An 18,634-nucleotide genomic window follows, 5' to 3' on the forward strand; every position below is an offset into this window, starting at 1 on the left:
TACTTAATGACATAATATATACAAATTGCCTTGAATTCTGCTTAATACTTAGTAAATATCTAATAATTGCTGTATTTTTTCATTTGCCTCTGAACAAAATGCTTTGAAACTTCGCAACTATGTCAAAAGCCAGCTGGGAAAAAAAAAAAAAAAAAAAAAAAAGCCAGCTGAATTATACCTATTCAAGCTGTTTTCACCAATTGAGTTTGTATGAACTATAGTATCCCAAGTTCAAGAAATAACATCAAAAGAAGATAATTACTTACCTCCCACCCTGGAAAAGGTATAATAGCTATCAAACACACGAACTCCACCCCATCTACCTTGGTTGGTTGTCCGCAGTGAGGTTCTCTCCCCTCTGATAGCTACTGTCCGCCACCTGGGTTGTAGACCTCTTCACAATCTGTTGGAGCTCCTGCTCCAAGCGTTCTTTGATGGCCTTAACTGTCTCCGGGATCTTCTTCAGTTTGGCAAGCCCCTTGATGAGGATGCCCATAAAAAGGGTGCTGTTCTCCTCTGGATCCAAGTCCAAATCCTCCTTGATGTCCTGTAGGTTTATCTCCCTCACTGTAAAAAAATAAACACAGGTTCCATCACAAAGTTCAAAAACACAATGGGTCTGACACATGGATTCACTGCTTTGATTGCTCCCTTAAAGAATCAGAGAAGCTCTGGCTGGTGTGGCTCAGTTGGTTGAGCATTGTCCCATGCACTGAAAGGTTGCCAGTTCCTTTCCCAGTCAAGGCATATGCCCAGGTTGCAGACTGGATCCCCGGTAGGGGATGTGCAGTAGGCAGCCAATGGAAGTTTTGCTCTCACATTGATGTTTCTTTCTCTCTCTCTCTCTCTCTCTCTCTCTCTCTCTCTCTCTCTCTCTCTCCTCTCCCTTCTTCTCTCTCTAAAAATCAATTTAAAATTTTTTTTAAAAAATAGAGATTTTTCAATTATATTTGTAATTAAATTATATTTACATAGTAAGTAAGAATCACACAAAACAGTACATTCCTCAATCCATCCCAATTGGTTAGTAATAAGAGATAGAAACAATTAACAGCAAGAAAGCAAATCTCCATGGGAAGTTTCCATAGACTACCACTTCCAGAATGAGTCAGTCAGTTTGTGACATTTATTAAGCATTCACTGTTTATAAAATGTCACATTTGGCATGAGAATTCTAAAGAGACAGACCATAGTTTCAAATTCCTATTTATTAGTTAGAAGAGATAAGTAGCTTGATATAAAGACATTTATAAATACATGAAGAAGAGGTAAGTAAGATTAAATTATAACAAATTATAAAAGAGATGAATAAAGTAAAGGAAAAATAATGCATGCAAGTGAGACAAAACTTTGAGGGTATGTCTAGCATAAGATTATTATCTACTGAAGACTGCTTTGCTAATACATGTAGGTTTTCTGAGAACTAACTATATATGTCAGTAGTCTCTCTAGATCTTTAGACTACAGCTTTCATCCAAGCTACCTGGTTTTGAAATGGAAGAAACATCTGGCACAGTGTTCTTAACCCTGTGAGAACTTGGGAAGCAGGTGGGACTGGAATCTGAGATTTGTTATCTGCTGAAATCTATAGGCCCTTCCTTCCCTCAAGCGAATACACATATACACAAAGCGTCTCCTATGATTTCAGAGCCAGCACTATTGCCAAAAGAAAAAAGAAGCACATGTTGAAAGCTTCTGGCCTAAAAATAATTCTCTAATTTTACAAGTGGCTGGATTAGGACAGACAAAGCAAAAGTGAAGACAAACTTAAATATGGACCCTAATAAAGTTTCCCCATCCTCCCCTGTCCTCCACTCCTCAAAACAACTGCATCATTTTTAAAATAGGTGCTATTCTGAAAGATGCATACATTCTTCTTTAGTAGATTCAAGCTCAACTACACAACAAGTGCAGTCTGGGCTGTTCGGCACTACTGGAATGCACTGAAACCTGTTCACTTCATTCCCTAAATGAAAATACTCAGTATATGGAGTAAGTCCTTGTAACCACTAAGTACATTTCCTAAAACCTCTACTCCAGATGACAAGTAGGCTATTCTCCTCAGTCCCGTGTCTTGCTCCTAATTCATAAAATGCACATAAATATAAACCAAAGGTATTTAATGATATAATTACTTATACAACCTTAATCTAAAGTAAGTCCTCTGCATATTTATCCCTGATGCTGTTGTCTTACTTAGATTCAACAGACCCCTAAAATCCATAAAGAGAGAGAAGAACATAAATAACAACCAAACGCATGTGGTTTTCCTCACAGAATAGAGGGCATGTGATGATATGGTATTTAAATTTAAGTTTTTTAATACTAGTAAACTGGAAGTAGAACCAAGAAGCTGTAAGCCTCTAAAGATCACATGCCAATCAATTCTGAAGGCAAATCAAAAAAGTCATTGATATTTCCAAAAGTGACATTTCAAGAATACACATTTTAGTCGCAGGTTTTGTTTTATACACAAAGAGCTAGACACCTCAGGCCACAAAATTATTCCATCCTTCAAGACCAACCTCAAAAGCAAAAAGAGAAAAGTATTTAGCAGCCAAGGGACTATCTAAATTCAACCTGTTAGAGGGGGAAATGAAGCGAAAAGATAAGCAGAACTTCAGGCAGAAAAAATGTAATAGAAATTTAGCTGAGACAAAATGATCTTCATAAAAGAGGATCTATAAGTAACAAAAGGACCATGCAAAGGGCCACCTGAAAATTACAGCCACATTCCGCAAGAGTGATTGGTGATGAGATAAATGTAGTTTAAGTCAATAAGGGCCTACATTACGTGGCATATAGCTACTTACATGCACATTAATATAATAGATAGCCTATTAAAAATAACAAATAAGCAAGGTATGAATATTAAAATGCCACCGCCCCAAATGGCACATTTGTTTAGAATCTTATCTATCTGCTTGTCTCCTGAAATCTCCTAGAGCATAAACATGGAACAGATCCAATATTAATTAATTTATAGTATCTATTTCACTTACATCAGCTGAAAATTAAAAGGCAATTTAAAAGGATAATATAATCAACCATGAAGACTAGTCTAATAATCACAAAAACCCTGTGATGTCAGATAGAGTTATTGGTACTTTATGAAAAAGCCTTGTACAAAATAATTTAGCTGAAATTCAGTAAGGACTCACAGCACAATTAGAACAAAATGTACATATTTCTAAACTACCACACCCCCAAATCATTCCCTTGTATCTATATTGCTGTAATATGCACTCAATGTGTGGGTTTTAGAACACTTTAAAAAACAGAAACACCTTACTCCCTTTTCCAATTTCTTATCTGCGATATTTTTGCTTTGAGTGTCTTAAGTGAGGATTTCTTGAACCTGGTTTTAAAGACTTTCACCGGTAGAACAGTGCTAAATAATAAAAGACTCTCATGTCCTTTAAACAATTATTTCTACTAAAATCCTACTGGCCCCAATTGTTTTTTATTAGACAGGCAGGCATGCATATACATCCTCTACATCCATATATCCATATCTAAGTGGGTGTAAATGATGTCACTAGCTGAGCTTAAGCATGGAATCCTAAAGGACGTTACCTAAGACACTTCAGGACTCGTGGAATATTTAACTAGATGATATCTACAGTCCTTTCAAGCTCTACAATTCCATGATTCTACTAACTACAGTGTAAATCTATGTATCTCTGAACACTAAGCCTATAGCTGAGCAGGTATACCTATATTATAGATAACCCATTTAAAAAGAGATAAACAAGGTGAATGATCCATTTTTGCAATAAATATTTTATAAAAGAAAACTACTACTTTGTTTCCCAGTAAGTACAGAAAGCAATCTAGACCAGTCCGTGGCTGTTTTCTTTTCATAATATGCTTGGAAAGAAAAGATTGGTAACATACGCCATATGTCATCAAATTGCAGGAGGTCAGGGCTCTGGTAAAACACTAATTTTTATTGAATATGCTATATTCATTTATCATTTATATTTATACACTAGAGGCCCGATGCACGAATTTGTGCACAGTTGGAGTCCCTCGGCCTGGCCAGCAATTGGGGCCAATAGGGTCCGTCTCCCGCAGTCCCGATCGGGAAGATCACAGCCGGCCAGCGAGGGGAGGGGAGGTAGGAGGGGGGACCGTGGGAGGTTGGCTGGCTGGGGAGAAGGGGCCGATCAGGGCTGGCCAGCGAGGGAGAGGGACTGCGGGAGGTTGGCCAGCCGCAGAGGTTGGCTGTGGGAGTGTACTGACCACCAGGGGGCAGCTCCTGCATAGAGTGTCTGCCCCCTGGTGGTCAGTGCACATTATAGTGACTTGTCATTCGGTCATTTAGGCTTTTATATATAGAGATGTTAAATAAGGTATGAGAGATAATGGTAATATTTACTATAGAAATTCCTGGTAGATGTCATTCCTTATATTATGCACAGTACCTAAATTATATAACACATACATTTTTGACCTACATAATTTACATGTATTCAAGAACATTATATAATGTCTGCCACTACTGAACAGAATTCAATATAAACAGGAGCCTTCAAAAAATCACCAAGCCTAATTAGACCACTAAAGCATCAGGATTACATACCCACCATGCTGCCCCCACAGATGGGAACCTGGCCTCAGAATACTGACAATATTCTCAAGCAGGAAATAATAAGAAAGTTACCACTAATAAAAAATATTTCTTCTGCTTCTGCTCAAAATGTCATTACAACTTCATACTTTACATATCCAATCTACTTTTAAAAAAAAAAAACACTACTATATATAAAATATAAATTTAAAAAATTTTAAATAGTCTGCCTCTAAATTGAGAGTAATATCTCTGTAGACAAAAAATGCAAACAATGAGTGCAGCCACAGTGCATGTCCAATGAGCTCGGGGTAGAGAAGCAGGCAGAGACCTATGCTGCACTGACTGGCCAGGGCTGTAAATCCTCCCAGGGCTGTAAGCACAGAACCAGATCAAGCTCTAGACCTAGACTAGTAGGTTGCTGGACTCACCAATCCTTATCCTCCAATCATGTTCCAGTGGAAGCCCGTGGTCAACTACATATCTTAAATATCTTTCTTTTCACCATGAAAAATTACTTCTAACACCTTTTATTCTACGTAATACACCCACTGGGGCAGACTCAGAGAGCAAGATCTAATGCACTGGTTGCCACTGGAGTACAGAATCTTGATTAGGGTCTTTCAAATGTTAACTAACTACCCTGAGTGTGGATTCCTGATTAAAGTACTTCAAAAATGTTAACCAAGGACCCCGAGGGCACAGATTAAATTAAAGAAAACTACAGGCAATATAATGTCCCACTCCTGAAAGGAGGCTGCCAAAAGCTACTGCAAACTGCTACCAGGAGCTGTCATTCACCTGAGCGGGGAGTGTTCTCAGCCTGGGCAGAGGGATGGCTTCAATTCTGAGGTGGAGCTGAACCCCACATGGCCCTGACTTTTGAAAGCACAGTGAATGTGCACTGGTCATTCCATGAGTAAAGGTGGACTAAGGGTTTAAAGATGGCTTATTTGACTCGGGGAAGGTTAATAGCAAACCTTTTATTAGGATAAAAACAAATAAGACTATCTGTTGAACTAGTTTCCCTTGAGACAAAGCTCATCATCCCATTTAGAGCAAGAAGGATGTACCTTTGAAGGTCAGAGAAGCAGCTAATGGAGAGAAGCTACAAAAAAAGTAAGAGGGACACAGGATAAGCGGACAAGGAAAAGATGAATAAATTGACAGTTTATAACAATATTCACAAAATGTATTAGACTGCAGGCATTTGTTAATGTATGGTTTAGTAAGTTCAACTGCCCAGGAAGACAGCATGATGTAATAGAAAGAACAAAAGCTTGGCATCATACATGTTAGATTTGATTACTATCTCTACCACTTTCTAGTTGCGTGATCTCTCAAGCCATTAAATATTGCTGGACCTCAATTTCTTCATCTGTAAAGTGGGGATAGCATTACCTACAGAATTGTGTGCATTAAATGTGATGTGACATGAAAACACAAAAACAAACCCCAAAATAAAAAATATAAGTTGAAAACTTCTAGCTTTACAAACTCTGGGGTTGCTGAAGACAATGGGGGCTGCATAGGTCCCCATTTCTCAATATTTCTTCCAAAACAACATAGAACAATGAAAAGAAGAAAAGTTATAGAAATCATGCCCTCAGGTTAATTTTAAGACAGAAATTGCCCCAAATTCAAAACAACTGTAAATAGAAATAAGAAAAGCACCATCTATAATCCTAGCAAGTGATCTCCCAAGTTCCTCTCCAGTCCTGCTCAGCCACAGGCTTTGTTGCAGGCCAAGTCAGACGGTGAAAAACTGTGATGAGAGAGAAGAAGGGAGCTAGTGATGAACCAAAGACTGAACTGAAACTATCAGTACAAAGACAAAGTCCACCCCAAGTTTCAAAATACTAGACAGTATCCAAGCATATCAGAGCATGGACTATAGAGAAGGAACTTAAAAGCACACACAATCTGAAGGAGCAGTGTTTGAGACACACAGTTTCTGGGGAAGAAATAAAACAAAAAGAGAGAAATGCCCTTTGGCTATATCAGATATGAAGGGAGAATGAAGCATAAAAGAAATATTCAGGATCCTACAGGACAAAAGCATCCAAGTTCTGGAAACAAACAACCTTCCCCAACCATCAAAAAAAAGTATCTGAATTTTGACAGAAGAGGGAGCCAATGAGCTAGGATTCTATAAAACACTCTGATAGTATAAACATGAACAGAAAAAGAAAACAATGAGATTCATGTAGAGCAAGCATGTCAAACTCTCGGCCCACGGGCCACATGTGGCCCACAACAAATATTTTTGCAGCCCAGCCAATATAATGGTATGTCAGAAACGTTTTAATAAAAATTTCATAACTTAATTTTTATATTACATAATTGTTAATAATGAACCACAACGTTCACTAATGACTGAATACTATAATTGTGTTGCATTCATTCAGGAGCACCACTTCTCTCCACTAATACTAGCAGCGAATATTTTAGCAGCTGATTGCCACGTCATTAGTCTTAGACTGACTTGTTTGGTGTGTGCAGGAAATATTTCACTTTCGGAAAACAAGAAAAATAGGTTTATTTGTGTTATGCTTATGAATCTGTGCAGTTATTCGGCGTCTGGTAAGTTAAAGTTCAAAAAAAATATTAATTTTTATTAAAATGTTCTATTATTTTATGTTAACGATGACTCATTTATTTCAGCCCTTTGTATTCAGCATGTCTCTATCAAAATAAACCTACGTTTCTATGAAAACTGAAGCTTTTGTGTGTGTTTTTGTGGCCCACATAAACTTAAACCTTGTTTATTTGGCCCGTGTTAGCCTTTTAGTTTGACATGATTGATGTAGAGGCATATTGAAAAAAAATCAGGAAATTCAAAGCACATCAACAGAGGAAAAGTCCCTGTAATAAAATAAGCATGAAGCACAAGAAAACTAGATGGCAACACTCCAGATGAAATTAATATACTCAAATAAAAATGTGAGGATAGCTAAAGCCACTTTGAGTCAAAAATCCAAAAACTAAGAACAGACATGGACAAATATAGAAAGGTATGAGAAGAAAACTGACTAAATTCAGGAAAGATATGAAAGAAAAAAAAATCATCTCAAGGATGAAGAATACATAAATTATAAAATACACATGGGAGAATAAATTTAAATGAATATTCTATAAAGGGTATCGAGAAAATGCAGAAAATAAAAGGGGATATAAAGAAAAGTAAAAAATGACCAAAGAGAAAGTAGTAAAAATAGAAGATAGGCAAGGAAAAAAGTAACATATTACATGAAATAAACAATACAAAAGAACTAATACTTAAAATTATAAACAAAGAAAAGTTGCCAAAAATTTTTTAATCTACAAAATAAAAGAATCCACTGGGTCTGAAGGAAAATTAACCCCAAAATATAACTCCAAGACATTTCCTACTAAAACTATTCAATTCCTATGTTTAAAGTCCTTTAGGCCTACAAGATCAAATAACTTACAACGGCAAAAAAAAAATTAGATTGGCATGAGAATTTTCATAAAGCACATGAAGGAAAACAACAATAACAGCATTTTACAAAAAAAAAAAAAAATTTAAAAAGGAAAAGTGTAAACCAAGAAATTTATATCCACTCAAGAGGTCCTTTAAGTACAAAGGCTGTAGGGGGGAAAGTATTTTTCAACAGAAGGAATTGAGCAGCCATGATCCTTCTTGAGGAATCTTTTAGATGATGGACTTCATCCAACCAAGAGACAACTGAGAATATTTCAGCAAAAACATGAATGAGCATTTAAAGACAAAGACAAAAATGAGGATGTTGATGAAAAACAACTTTACAAAAGTAGTATATTGTTAAAAATTTTTTTAAATGCAACTAAAAATTGGTAGTAGAGAGATGAAGAAAAAAATAGAGTAAGTGTATTGTTTATTATCAAAACAATAGATGGGAAGTAAGGAATGCCAATAAAAAGAGAGAAGTCTGCAAATAAAAGGTTAAAGCAAAAAGGGGGCTAAAAGCATTTCCAAAAGATTTTTAAATACATTAAAAGACAACCACTGAGGTGGGGGGAACCTTTCTAAATCACAAAAAAATTCTGCATAAAGAGCAAAAATTAATATTTCAGAAACATAGCAAATATAACGTAATACATATTTATAAAATACTATGATAGAGTTGAGAAAAATATATCAGTCATATCAATATATGTATGTCAATAGATTTGACTCACCTATCAAACGGACTTTCAATTTAACTCACAAAGCAAGGTACAACTATATGCTACACACATATCTAAAACAAACTACTGTAGAAAGGCTCGAAGTATAGAATGAACAATGGTATGCCAGCCAAAAAGCATTAACCATGACAAAGCAGGGCATTCAATATCACAAGCCACAATCTATACTAATAAAAGGGTAATATGCTAATTAGACCAGATAGACTTGACGTCTTCCAGACGTCCTTCCAGACAAAACTGCAGTGGCTGCGAGGGCTGGCAGCCACAGCGGCTACAAGGGCCAAGGAGGGCTGAGGAGGGCTGAGGAGAGTCGGCAGCCAGCAGTGGCAGCAGCAGCAGGGTGATGGGTGCGGCACCTTCCCCTGATCAGCCCGGTCGCCACCTACAGAGGGAGGCCAGACTGCAGGCATCAGTAGGACATCCCCTGAGGGCTCCCAGTCTAGGAGAGGGAGCAGGCCGGGCTGAGGGACAGCCCCCTCCAGTGCACAAATTTTCATGCATCGGGCCTCTAGTTTATAATAAAGCTTAAACACTTATGACTATATACCAAATAAAACAGCAACCACATTTTCAGGGGGAAAAAAATAAGGGCCATACAGTGACACAGAGGAAAAACACACTAATAATAGAAAACTTTAGTACATCACAAAAATATAAAAGACAAAGAACTTAAACAATATAATTAAATAAAGTAGATCTATGGCTCTCTATCAAACTATACACCTAATAACAGAGAATGAACCTTTTTCTAAAGCACCCATGGGATAGTCACAAAAATTGATCATATATTAAGTTACAAGAAAATGTCAGTAAGTTCCATAAAGTGAAAATATTACAAACAACACTCTAAATTCAATGCAATAAAACGAAAAAGTATTAAGAAAAACAAAACAGCCGAAACCGGTTTGGCTCAGTGGATAGAGCGTCGGTCTGCGGACTGGAAGATCCCAGGTTCAATTCCGGTCAAGGGCATGTACATTGGTTGTGGGCACATCCCCCGGTGGGGGGTGTGCAGGAGGCAGCTGGTTGATGTCTCTCTCTCATCGATGTTTCTAGCTCTCTATCCCTCTCCCTTCCTCTCTGTGAAAAATCAATAAAATACAAAACAAACAAACAGAAAAACAAAACAAATACAAAAGACCCTTTCACCTTTAAATTTAAAATTCTTCTATTAAAAATACTAGGATAATCATCCAAACACAGACTGAAGTAAGGCCATTTTTTAAAAATGATAATAAAAACACTACATATTAATATCTATGGGATGCATTTAAAGTGTTGATGAGAGGAAAATTCATATCATTACACACTTTTATCAGTAAAAACTGAAAGAATTAAACATGATTTCAATTGCTTTCTCAGAAAAAAATAGCACAAAGAAGGATATAATAAAGATAAAAGCAGGTAATAATAAGATACAGAACAGAAAAACAATAGACCTAATCAATAAATCAAAATTCTGGTAATTTCTTGGGGGAGGGAACAAAACTAACACTACAGACAGACTGTTAGCTACTTACATCAAGAAAAAAGGAAGATGGCACAATTAAAAAATAAATGACAAAAAGAAAACAAAAGAATTTCAGAACCATAAGAAAATATTAAATTAAAAACACTAAATGAGTCTTTTCCTAGGAAACTCTGGGTTGCTAAAATTGACCCCACCAAAAATGGACTGCTTAAAGAGAAAAATTTGCATATAGGAATTAGAAAAGAAATTAAAAAATAAAATGAAAAGATTTTTACATAAAGTACCAGATCCAAATGGTTTTATAGGGCAATTTCCAAACCTTCAAATACCAGCTAAGTCCCAGTGCTCTATATATTGTTCCAAAGTATTGAAAATTAAGAAAAACTTCCCCAATTCCTTTTATGAAATAAATTATTACATTGAAACCAAAATCTGATAAGATTCTGGGTACAGGCTAATATCACTTATAAAGTGTTTATAAGTGTTACGTAAGTGTTACGCAAAAATCCTAAATAAAATGTTACCAACAAAATTCAACATCACATTGAGAAAATACACCATGATCAAGAGGGTTTATTCTAGGACTGAAAACTTGGTTCAATATTAGGAAATTCATTTACATATTAATAGATTTAAAGATAAAATAGGAAGAAGTGGATAAAAGATCAAGACAATGAACAAAAGATTTGTAAAAATGGGCTTTATAAGAAACATTGTTCAAACTGACTCATAATCAGAGAAATGCAAAATAAACAACACTGATACCATTTTTTACCTACAAAAATGGCAAAAATAAAAAATCATGACAACACATTCTGGCAGAGTTGTGAGAAAAACAAGCACACATACACTGGTGGTGGAACGCAAACTGATACAACTCTTAAGGAGGAGAGCTTGGCAATGCTGAAAAAAACAACCACATGTAGACTTAGCTTTTGATTGAGTTATCCCTCATCTAGATATTTACCCTAATGATACAGCCCCAACAATATGAAAATAGACATGCACAAGGTTATTCATTGCATCATTGCTTGTATGACACTTACACATAAGAGGGTGGTTTAACATGGTAAATTGACACAACGAAGTACTATGCAAGTATTAAAAAAATCAAAATCTCTATGAACTAAAAGAGCAAAGTATAGGAGAGAATCTATTGTATCCTACCCATCATAGAAGAAAGAAAGGTTTAAGAAAAGATGCATATATCTGCTCAACTGTGCTAAAAGAAATACAGGAAGGACAAACTAGAAACTAATGAGCTTGATTACCTATATGGGATGAGTGGAAACAGAAGAGAAAAATGATTTGCATCTACTAAACTTTCTTACATATTATGGGGAAAAGAAATGGCCTAAAAAAATAATAAAAAATGGCTAGACAAACAATAGACAATACACAAAAGATACCCAAATGGTCCATATATATGGAAAGACTCTCAGCAACACTAGAAACCAGAGAAATACAAACTAAAATAACTTAAAATAAAATAAAATAAAAACAGAAAACCTGTCAGATTTGTAAAAGTCCATTTGCAGAAATTAAAGTCTAACAAAGCCAATTTTAAAGGCAAGAAGTCGAGCAACAGAAGCCATGTACAGCTCAGAGGAATCTATATTGGTACAATCACTTCAAAAAGCCATATGGCAAGAAAATTAAAATGCAAAACATTATATTTCCTTCTCTCTCTCTACCTCTCTCCCTCACCCTCTCCCTCCCTTCCTAGATCCTTCCCTCCCTCCCTCCCTCTATTCCTCTGAGAGATCACTGGTAGGACAACTCAGTCCTACAGAAATATGGACAAGAATACTCAGTGCTATAGGTTGCTAATAATGAAAAACTAGAAACAACTTATACCTAATCCATAGGGAAATGAATTGTAATATATTTTATAATGAAATACTATAACTGGTTTAAATTTTAACACTACAGCTATATTGTCACATGAGAAAATCCAAAAACTATGATGAGTAAAAAACCCAAGTAGTAGAATGGTACATGTTATATTACACAATTATAAGTAAACTAGAGGCCCGGTCCACGAAATTTGTGCACGGGGGGGGGGGTGGGGGGGGTGTCCCTCAGCCCAGCCTGCACCCTCTTCAATCTGGGACCCCTCGAGGGATGTCTGACTGCCCATGTAGGTCCGATCCTACCGGGCACAATCCAGGACTGCTGGCTCCCAACTGCTCGCCTGCCTGCCTTCCTGATTGCCCCTAACTGCTTCTGCCTGCCAGCCTAATCACCTCCTAATCACTCCCCTGCCAGCCTGATTAATGCCTAACTGCTCCCCTGTCAGCCTGTTTGCCCCTAACTGCTCTCCCCTACAGGCCTGGTCCCCCCCAACTGCTCAACCCTGCAGGCCTGGGTCACCCCCAACTGCCCTTCCCTGCAGGCCCGCTCGCCCACAACTTCCCTCCTCTGCCAGCCTGGTCACCCCTAACTGCCCTCCCCTGCTGGCCTGATTGCCCACAACTGCCCCCCCTTGCAGGCCTGGTCCCTCGCAACTGCCCTCCCCTGCTGGCCTGATTGCCCACAACTGCCCTCCCTTGCAGGCCTGGTCCCTCCCAACTGCCCTCCCCTGCTGGCCATTTTGTGGAGGCCATATTGTATCCACATCTGGGTAGCCATCTTTGACCACATGGGGGCAGCCATCTTGTGTGTTGGAGTGATGGTCAATTTGCATATTACTTTTATTAGACAGGATAGAGGCCTGGTGTATGGGTGGGGGCCAGCTGGTTTGCCCTGAAGGGTATCCCAGATCAGGGTGGGGGTTCTCTTGGGGCGTGTGACGGCCTGGGCGAGGGGCCTGTGGTGATTTGCAGGCCGGCCACACCCCCCAGCGACCCAAGCAGAGGCCCTGGTATCTGGGATTTATTTATCTTATATAATTGAAACTTTGTAGCCTTGAGTGGAGCCAAGCCTCCTGCTCTCTCAAGCTCCGTGGCTGCCACCACTTTTGTTGGTATTTATTTATCTTCTATAATTGAAACTTTGTAGCCTTGAGTGGAGGCCTATGCCAGCCAGGGTGTGCTGAAAGCTTGGCTTCCTCCATTACCAGGGAAACCCAAGCCTCATGCTCACTCCGTGGCTGCAGCCATCTTGGTTGAGTTAATTTGCATACTTGCTCCTGATTGGTGGGGGGTGTGGCCTGTGGGTGTAGCAGAGTGATGGTTAATTTGCATATTACTCTTTTATTAGATAGGATTATACAATTAAAATTAAGTAAATAAATACATTTAATTATACAATTTACTTAAAACTTAAAATATTTAAAATAACAGAGTATATATGTACATACAAACAATATATACTGTATATTGTTCACACATACACACATATATATAAACTATAATGTTTCTGTATTTACAAATGCATGACACAGTACACATACACATTCATATGCATAGTAAAAGTATGAAGGCTGACAGGAAAGAGATAAAGAATAATTTCAAAATTGCAGGTACCTCTGGGATAAATGAGAGAGGAAAGGAATTGAGGAAGAATTCACATAATCACAGGGGCTTTGATTGTACCTGTAATGTTTTATATCTTTTTTAAGAAATTCTGAAGTGAATAAGGAAACATATTAAGATTTATTAATCTAGTGGGAAGTACATGGTGGCGGTTATAGTGATCTCTGATACATGAATAATATAACATTCACATTTTATAACACATATTTATAATAAACATATTTTAAATAATTAAAAAGTAAACTCTGCTCTTGCTTCATTTTTACACCGAGAAAAAATTGATCTATTAATTCTATTTTGCCTGCCATGTATATATCCCTCATTGTTCTATGATGCATCATAGAAATCAACAAAGATATTTCATAAGAGTAAATGCAAGGTACTTTAGGAACAGCTGGTTTAAAATGTCAAGAAAGACCCTGACCTGCAGACAGAACTAACTCAAAAGGTTTATTAATATTTTGGAGAATCAGATCTTCATTATTCTAGATATGTGAGTTCCAAGAGGAAAAACTTCATCTCCTTTGATGTTGGGATTCGTAGCCCCTACCCCAAGTAGAGGGAATATTTTAAATATTAGACCCAAATTTTGTAAGACAAATATTAAGTCTCAGAACAAGACTTAATGAAATAAGGCCCTGGCCAGGGAGCGTCGTCCCCATATGCCAAGGTTGCAGGTTTGATCTCTGGTCAGGGCACATATACAACAATCAACTAATGAAAGCATAAATAAGTGGAACAACAAATTGATGGTTTATTTCTCCTCTCTCCTCTCCCCTCCCCTCCCCTCCCCTCTCCTCTCCTCCTCCTCTCCCTCTCTCTCTCTCTCTCTCTCTCTCTCTTCTCTCTCTCTCTCTCCCCCCTTCCCCTCCCTTCCCCTCCCTCCCCCTCCCTCCTTCCTTCCCTTCCTCTCCTGTCTCTCTAAAATCAAATAAAAAATTTAAAAAAGACTTTATGAAATAAAATGCACACTAAGGAAACAACAGCAAAAGAAATTCATTTAATTTGTGTTCTCTTTAGGTTTTACAGCTTAACCTATGCTGGAACCAAAGAAAAGAAGTAAGAAGTCCAGTTTCATTATAGTTACAAGCACAGCAATCCCAGCAGGAACATGAATAAAATGAATAAAGAAGTCGAATGAAATGCCAGTGTACCCTGGGAGTAATTGCTCAGTCAACGTGTTCCAAGGGCAGCAGGCCAAATGAAAGGACATACTGAGAGAATCCAAAAGCCTAAAACAACATTTTCCTACAATTATTGGCTTTTCTCCACACTTCTCCCATCCTCCTACCCAAGTTATAGTTGAATTATTGCATTTAAATTAGTCATTAGTTTCCCTGTACATTACAAAATACTATGTCACTAATGAAAAATAATAGGAAAAAGGCTTGCAAAATGCCATCCCTACACATTTAGAGTGGGAAGAGCACGAGGCCAGCCCCCAATAATTACCATCTCAGTTGATCCTGGACCAATCACTTAACCTCCCTGGATTTAGTTTCCATATGTGTAAAGTGAGTTTTTTTTAAACACCTGGTTAATCAGGGAGTATAAGCAGTTTTTCATATATTTTACTAGCATAGGTGTCTTCTTACGTAAACTACCTGTTCATATTTTTGCCTATTTTTCTACTAGCTTGTTTTATTCATTTACAGGAGTTCTTTATATATCCTTGTTATAGTAATAATGATAAGAACAATATAGAATAAGTATCAAAGTGTGGAATTACAGTGTGATATTAAAATATGATGTTAAGAAGTATTAAATGTAATGTAAACAGGTTGATTAAACACCCCTGAGTGGCCTGTATGCAGAAAAAAAAAGTAAAGTGATCTGTTCCCCATATGTAAAACCAGATATGCAAGGCTCCTGGGACCCGCTGATAAGACACACTGAAGACGCCCATCTAGGCACATAAAAAGAGGAAGCACCAGAGGAAGATCAGAGAGGCTGCTCTGCTCCTCCACAGACGGTCACTCTCCACCCCCCTTCCTGCAATCTGCCCAAGCTCTGCCGTGGACTGTGAGTCCAAACAGTGAGCCGGAAACTGAGGCCAAGCAAGACGCCGAGCTGCAGCTGCAACGTCCAACGTCCAGTGTGTGTGTCTGTCGGCGCGGATCCCCGGGTGGCCTGCCGAGGTCTGGAAACCACCAGGACTCTGGTAAATAAACCGTGTGTGATTCGTGCATTGCATGTCTGTCTCCTGTGTAATTTATGCTCGGTCAATATTAAGTAAGTACCTTGGGTAGTACGTGTCAGTTTAGAGACTGGCTGAGGCACCCTTGGTCACCTGTGCTTACGTCCCTGAAGGAGAAATTGGGACAATCCTGGATACGGATTGCCCATTATTTGCCCAGTTATTTATTATGCTGTGTTTTTTTCCTTCATTATTATGTGGGAAAGCTAGGTGAATGCAGATCATTTTTCTCTTAATGGGCTGCTTGTTACTACCAACCTGTGTCTTCATTTTGCATTTTATAATTAAACTAGAGGCCCGGGGCCCAAATTTGTGCACCAGTGGGGTCCCTTGGCCTGGCCTGTGGGATCGGGCCAAAACGGGCTCTCCGACATCCCCTGAGGGGTCCTGGATTGTGAGGGGGCGCAAGCCAGACTGAGGGACCCCAATGGTGCACAATCGGGGCCGGGGAAGGACACAGGAGGTTGGCTAGCCAGGGAGAGACAATGGGAGGGCTCCAGGGTGTGTCCGGCCCATCTCGATCAGTCCTGATCAGCCAGACCCCAGCAGCAAGCTAACCTACCGGTTGGAGCATCTGCTCCCTGGTGGTCAGTGCATGTCATAGTGAGCAGTTGAGTGGCCTAGCATATCATTAGCCTATTACGCTTTGATTGGTTGAATGGACGACTAATATGGACTAAGCATATTAGGCTTTTATTACATAGGATGCTTTATTTTTTAATTAGATGATGCATACTCATATAAAATTCTATACAACTTTTATGATAACCTAAATTTTTGATAATATGCTCAAAACTAAATATAATAATGATAATGACAAGAGTACCTGCCCTAACTACCTCATAGGACTATTGCATCAGCTGAATGACATAATGTATCTCACAAACTGTAACACATAAACAATGATATAAAATCTCTCACAGGAAAGTCACACACAAGTCTACCTCTAAATAAGACATTTGAAAAATGATTCATTCATAAGTAATCAAAATTCTAATTTAATTAATAACAATCTGAAAGTTCTCAGGAATTGCCTCTGACCTTAATTTATGGCACCCTAATGGAAGATCTGTTCTACCCAGGGATTCCCTATCAGAACTCCCTCCATAAAAACGTCAGTTGTAATGGATTATACCCTCAATCCTACTATTTCACAATATGAGAGGGGAGCTTTTAAGAGCCTATATTAAATTCCCTGCTGAAAATGACATTACTTTCTAGGCTGACCTGCCGAGCACTTCACAAATAGACTCTTAGGACTTACTGTTGATTATTAAGAGTAAGAAATGTCTGCCCTTAATTATAACATATTTCATCAGCCTCACACTTTTATGTGTACTTAGTAACATTTTATGCAGATCTCTACATAATTTACATCTTCCTCATTTATACAATTCCCTTTAATAATGTGACCCAGATTAATATAGTCCTAAAGATTAGAACTGCAATAACTTAAAAAGACTTCACACACAACTTCAAAAAAGTCATCGTTTTACACACTGGCTCCTAAAGATGAGATTTTAAGTCAGAAAATGGGCAGTGCAGAGTGTGATGAGCAAAACAGTGGTCCCAGGAAGATATCCATGTCCTAATCCTCGGAATCTGAGAATGTTACCTTAGATGGCAAAGGAAACTTTGCAGATATATTAAGGTAAGGACCTTGAAATTGGGAGAGTGTCCTGAATTATCCAGGAGGAAATCAATCTAATCACATGAGTCCTTAAAAAAAGGAAGAAGGAAACTAGATCACCAACTTACACCATACACAAAAACAAACTCAAAATGGCTAAAGGACTTAAATGTAAGACGGGAAACCATAAAAATCCTACAAGACTCCATAGGCAGCAAAATAGCAGACATATGTCATAGCAATATCTTTACTGACACAGCTCCTAGGGCAATGGAGACTAAGGAGAAAATAAACAAATGGGACTACATCAAAATAAAAAGCTTCTGGACAGCAAAAGAAACCATCAACAAAACAACAAGAAAGCCCACTTCATGGGAGAACATATTTGCCAATGCTATTTCAGATAAGGGTTTAATCTCCAAAATTTACAGAGAACTCATACAACTTAACAAAAGGAAGATAAACGATCCAATCAAAAAATGGGCAAAGGACCTAAATAGACACTTTTCAAAAGAGGACATACAGAAGGCCGAGAAACATATGAAAACATGCTCAAAGTCACTAGTCATCTGAGAGAGGCAAATCAAAGCAACAACGAGATACCATCTCACACCTGTCAGAATGGCTATCATCAACAAATCAACAAACGGACAAGTGCTGGCGAGGATGTGGAGAAAAAGGAACCTTCGTGCACTGCTGGTGGGAATGCAGACTGGTGCAGCCACTGTGGAAGACAGTATGGAGTTTCCTCAAAAAGTTAAAAATGGAACTCCCATTTGACCTAATAATCCCACTTCTAGGACTTATCCCAAGAAACCAGAAACACCAATCAGAAAGGATTTATGCACCCCTATGTTCATAGCAGCACAATTTACAATAGCTAAAATTTGGAAACAGCCTAAGTGCCCATCAGCAGATGAGTGGATTAAAAAACTGTGTTACCTCTACACAATGGAATACTACGCCGCTATAAAAAAGAAGGAACTTTTACCATTTGCAACAGCATGGATGGAACTGGAGAGAGAGCGTTATGCTAAGCGAAATAAGCCAGTTGGAGAAAGATAAATATCACATGCTCTCACTCATATGTGGGATA

At 38.1% G+C, this 18,634-nt stretch overlaps 1 protein-coding gene across 1 annotated transcript in view; it reads right to left on the reverse strand.

The window, feature by feature from the left end:
- The window catches only part of EXOC4 (exocyst complex component 4), a 737,356-nt gene that overhangs the window by 639,491 nt on the left and 79,231 nt on the right, over window positions 1-18,634 (reverse strand). The window contains exon 6 of the mRNA XM_008150517.3: window positions 324-567. Within this exon, the coding sequence (XP_008148739.2) occupies window positions 324-567 (244 nt within the window). The remainder of the gene's footprint in view (window positions 1-323; window positions 568-18,634) is intronic.

Source organism: Eptesicus fuscus, chromosome 14 (genome assembly GCF_027574615.1).
Source record: "Eptesicus fuscus isolate TK198812 chromosome 14, DD_ASM_mEF_20220401, whole genome shotgun sequence".
NCBI lineage: Eukaryota > Metazoa > Chordata > Mammalia > Chiroptera > Vespertilionidae > Eptesicus > Eptesicus fuscus.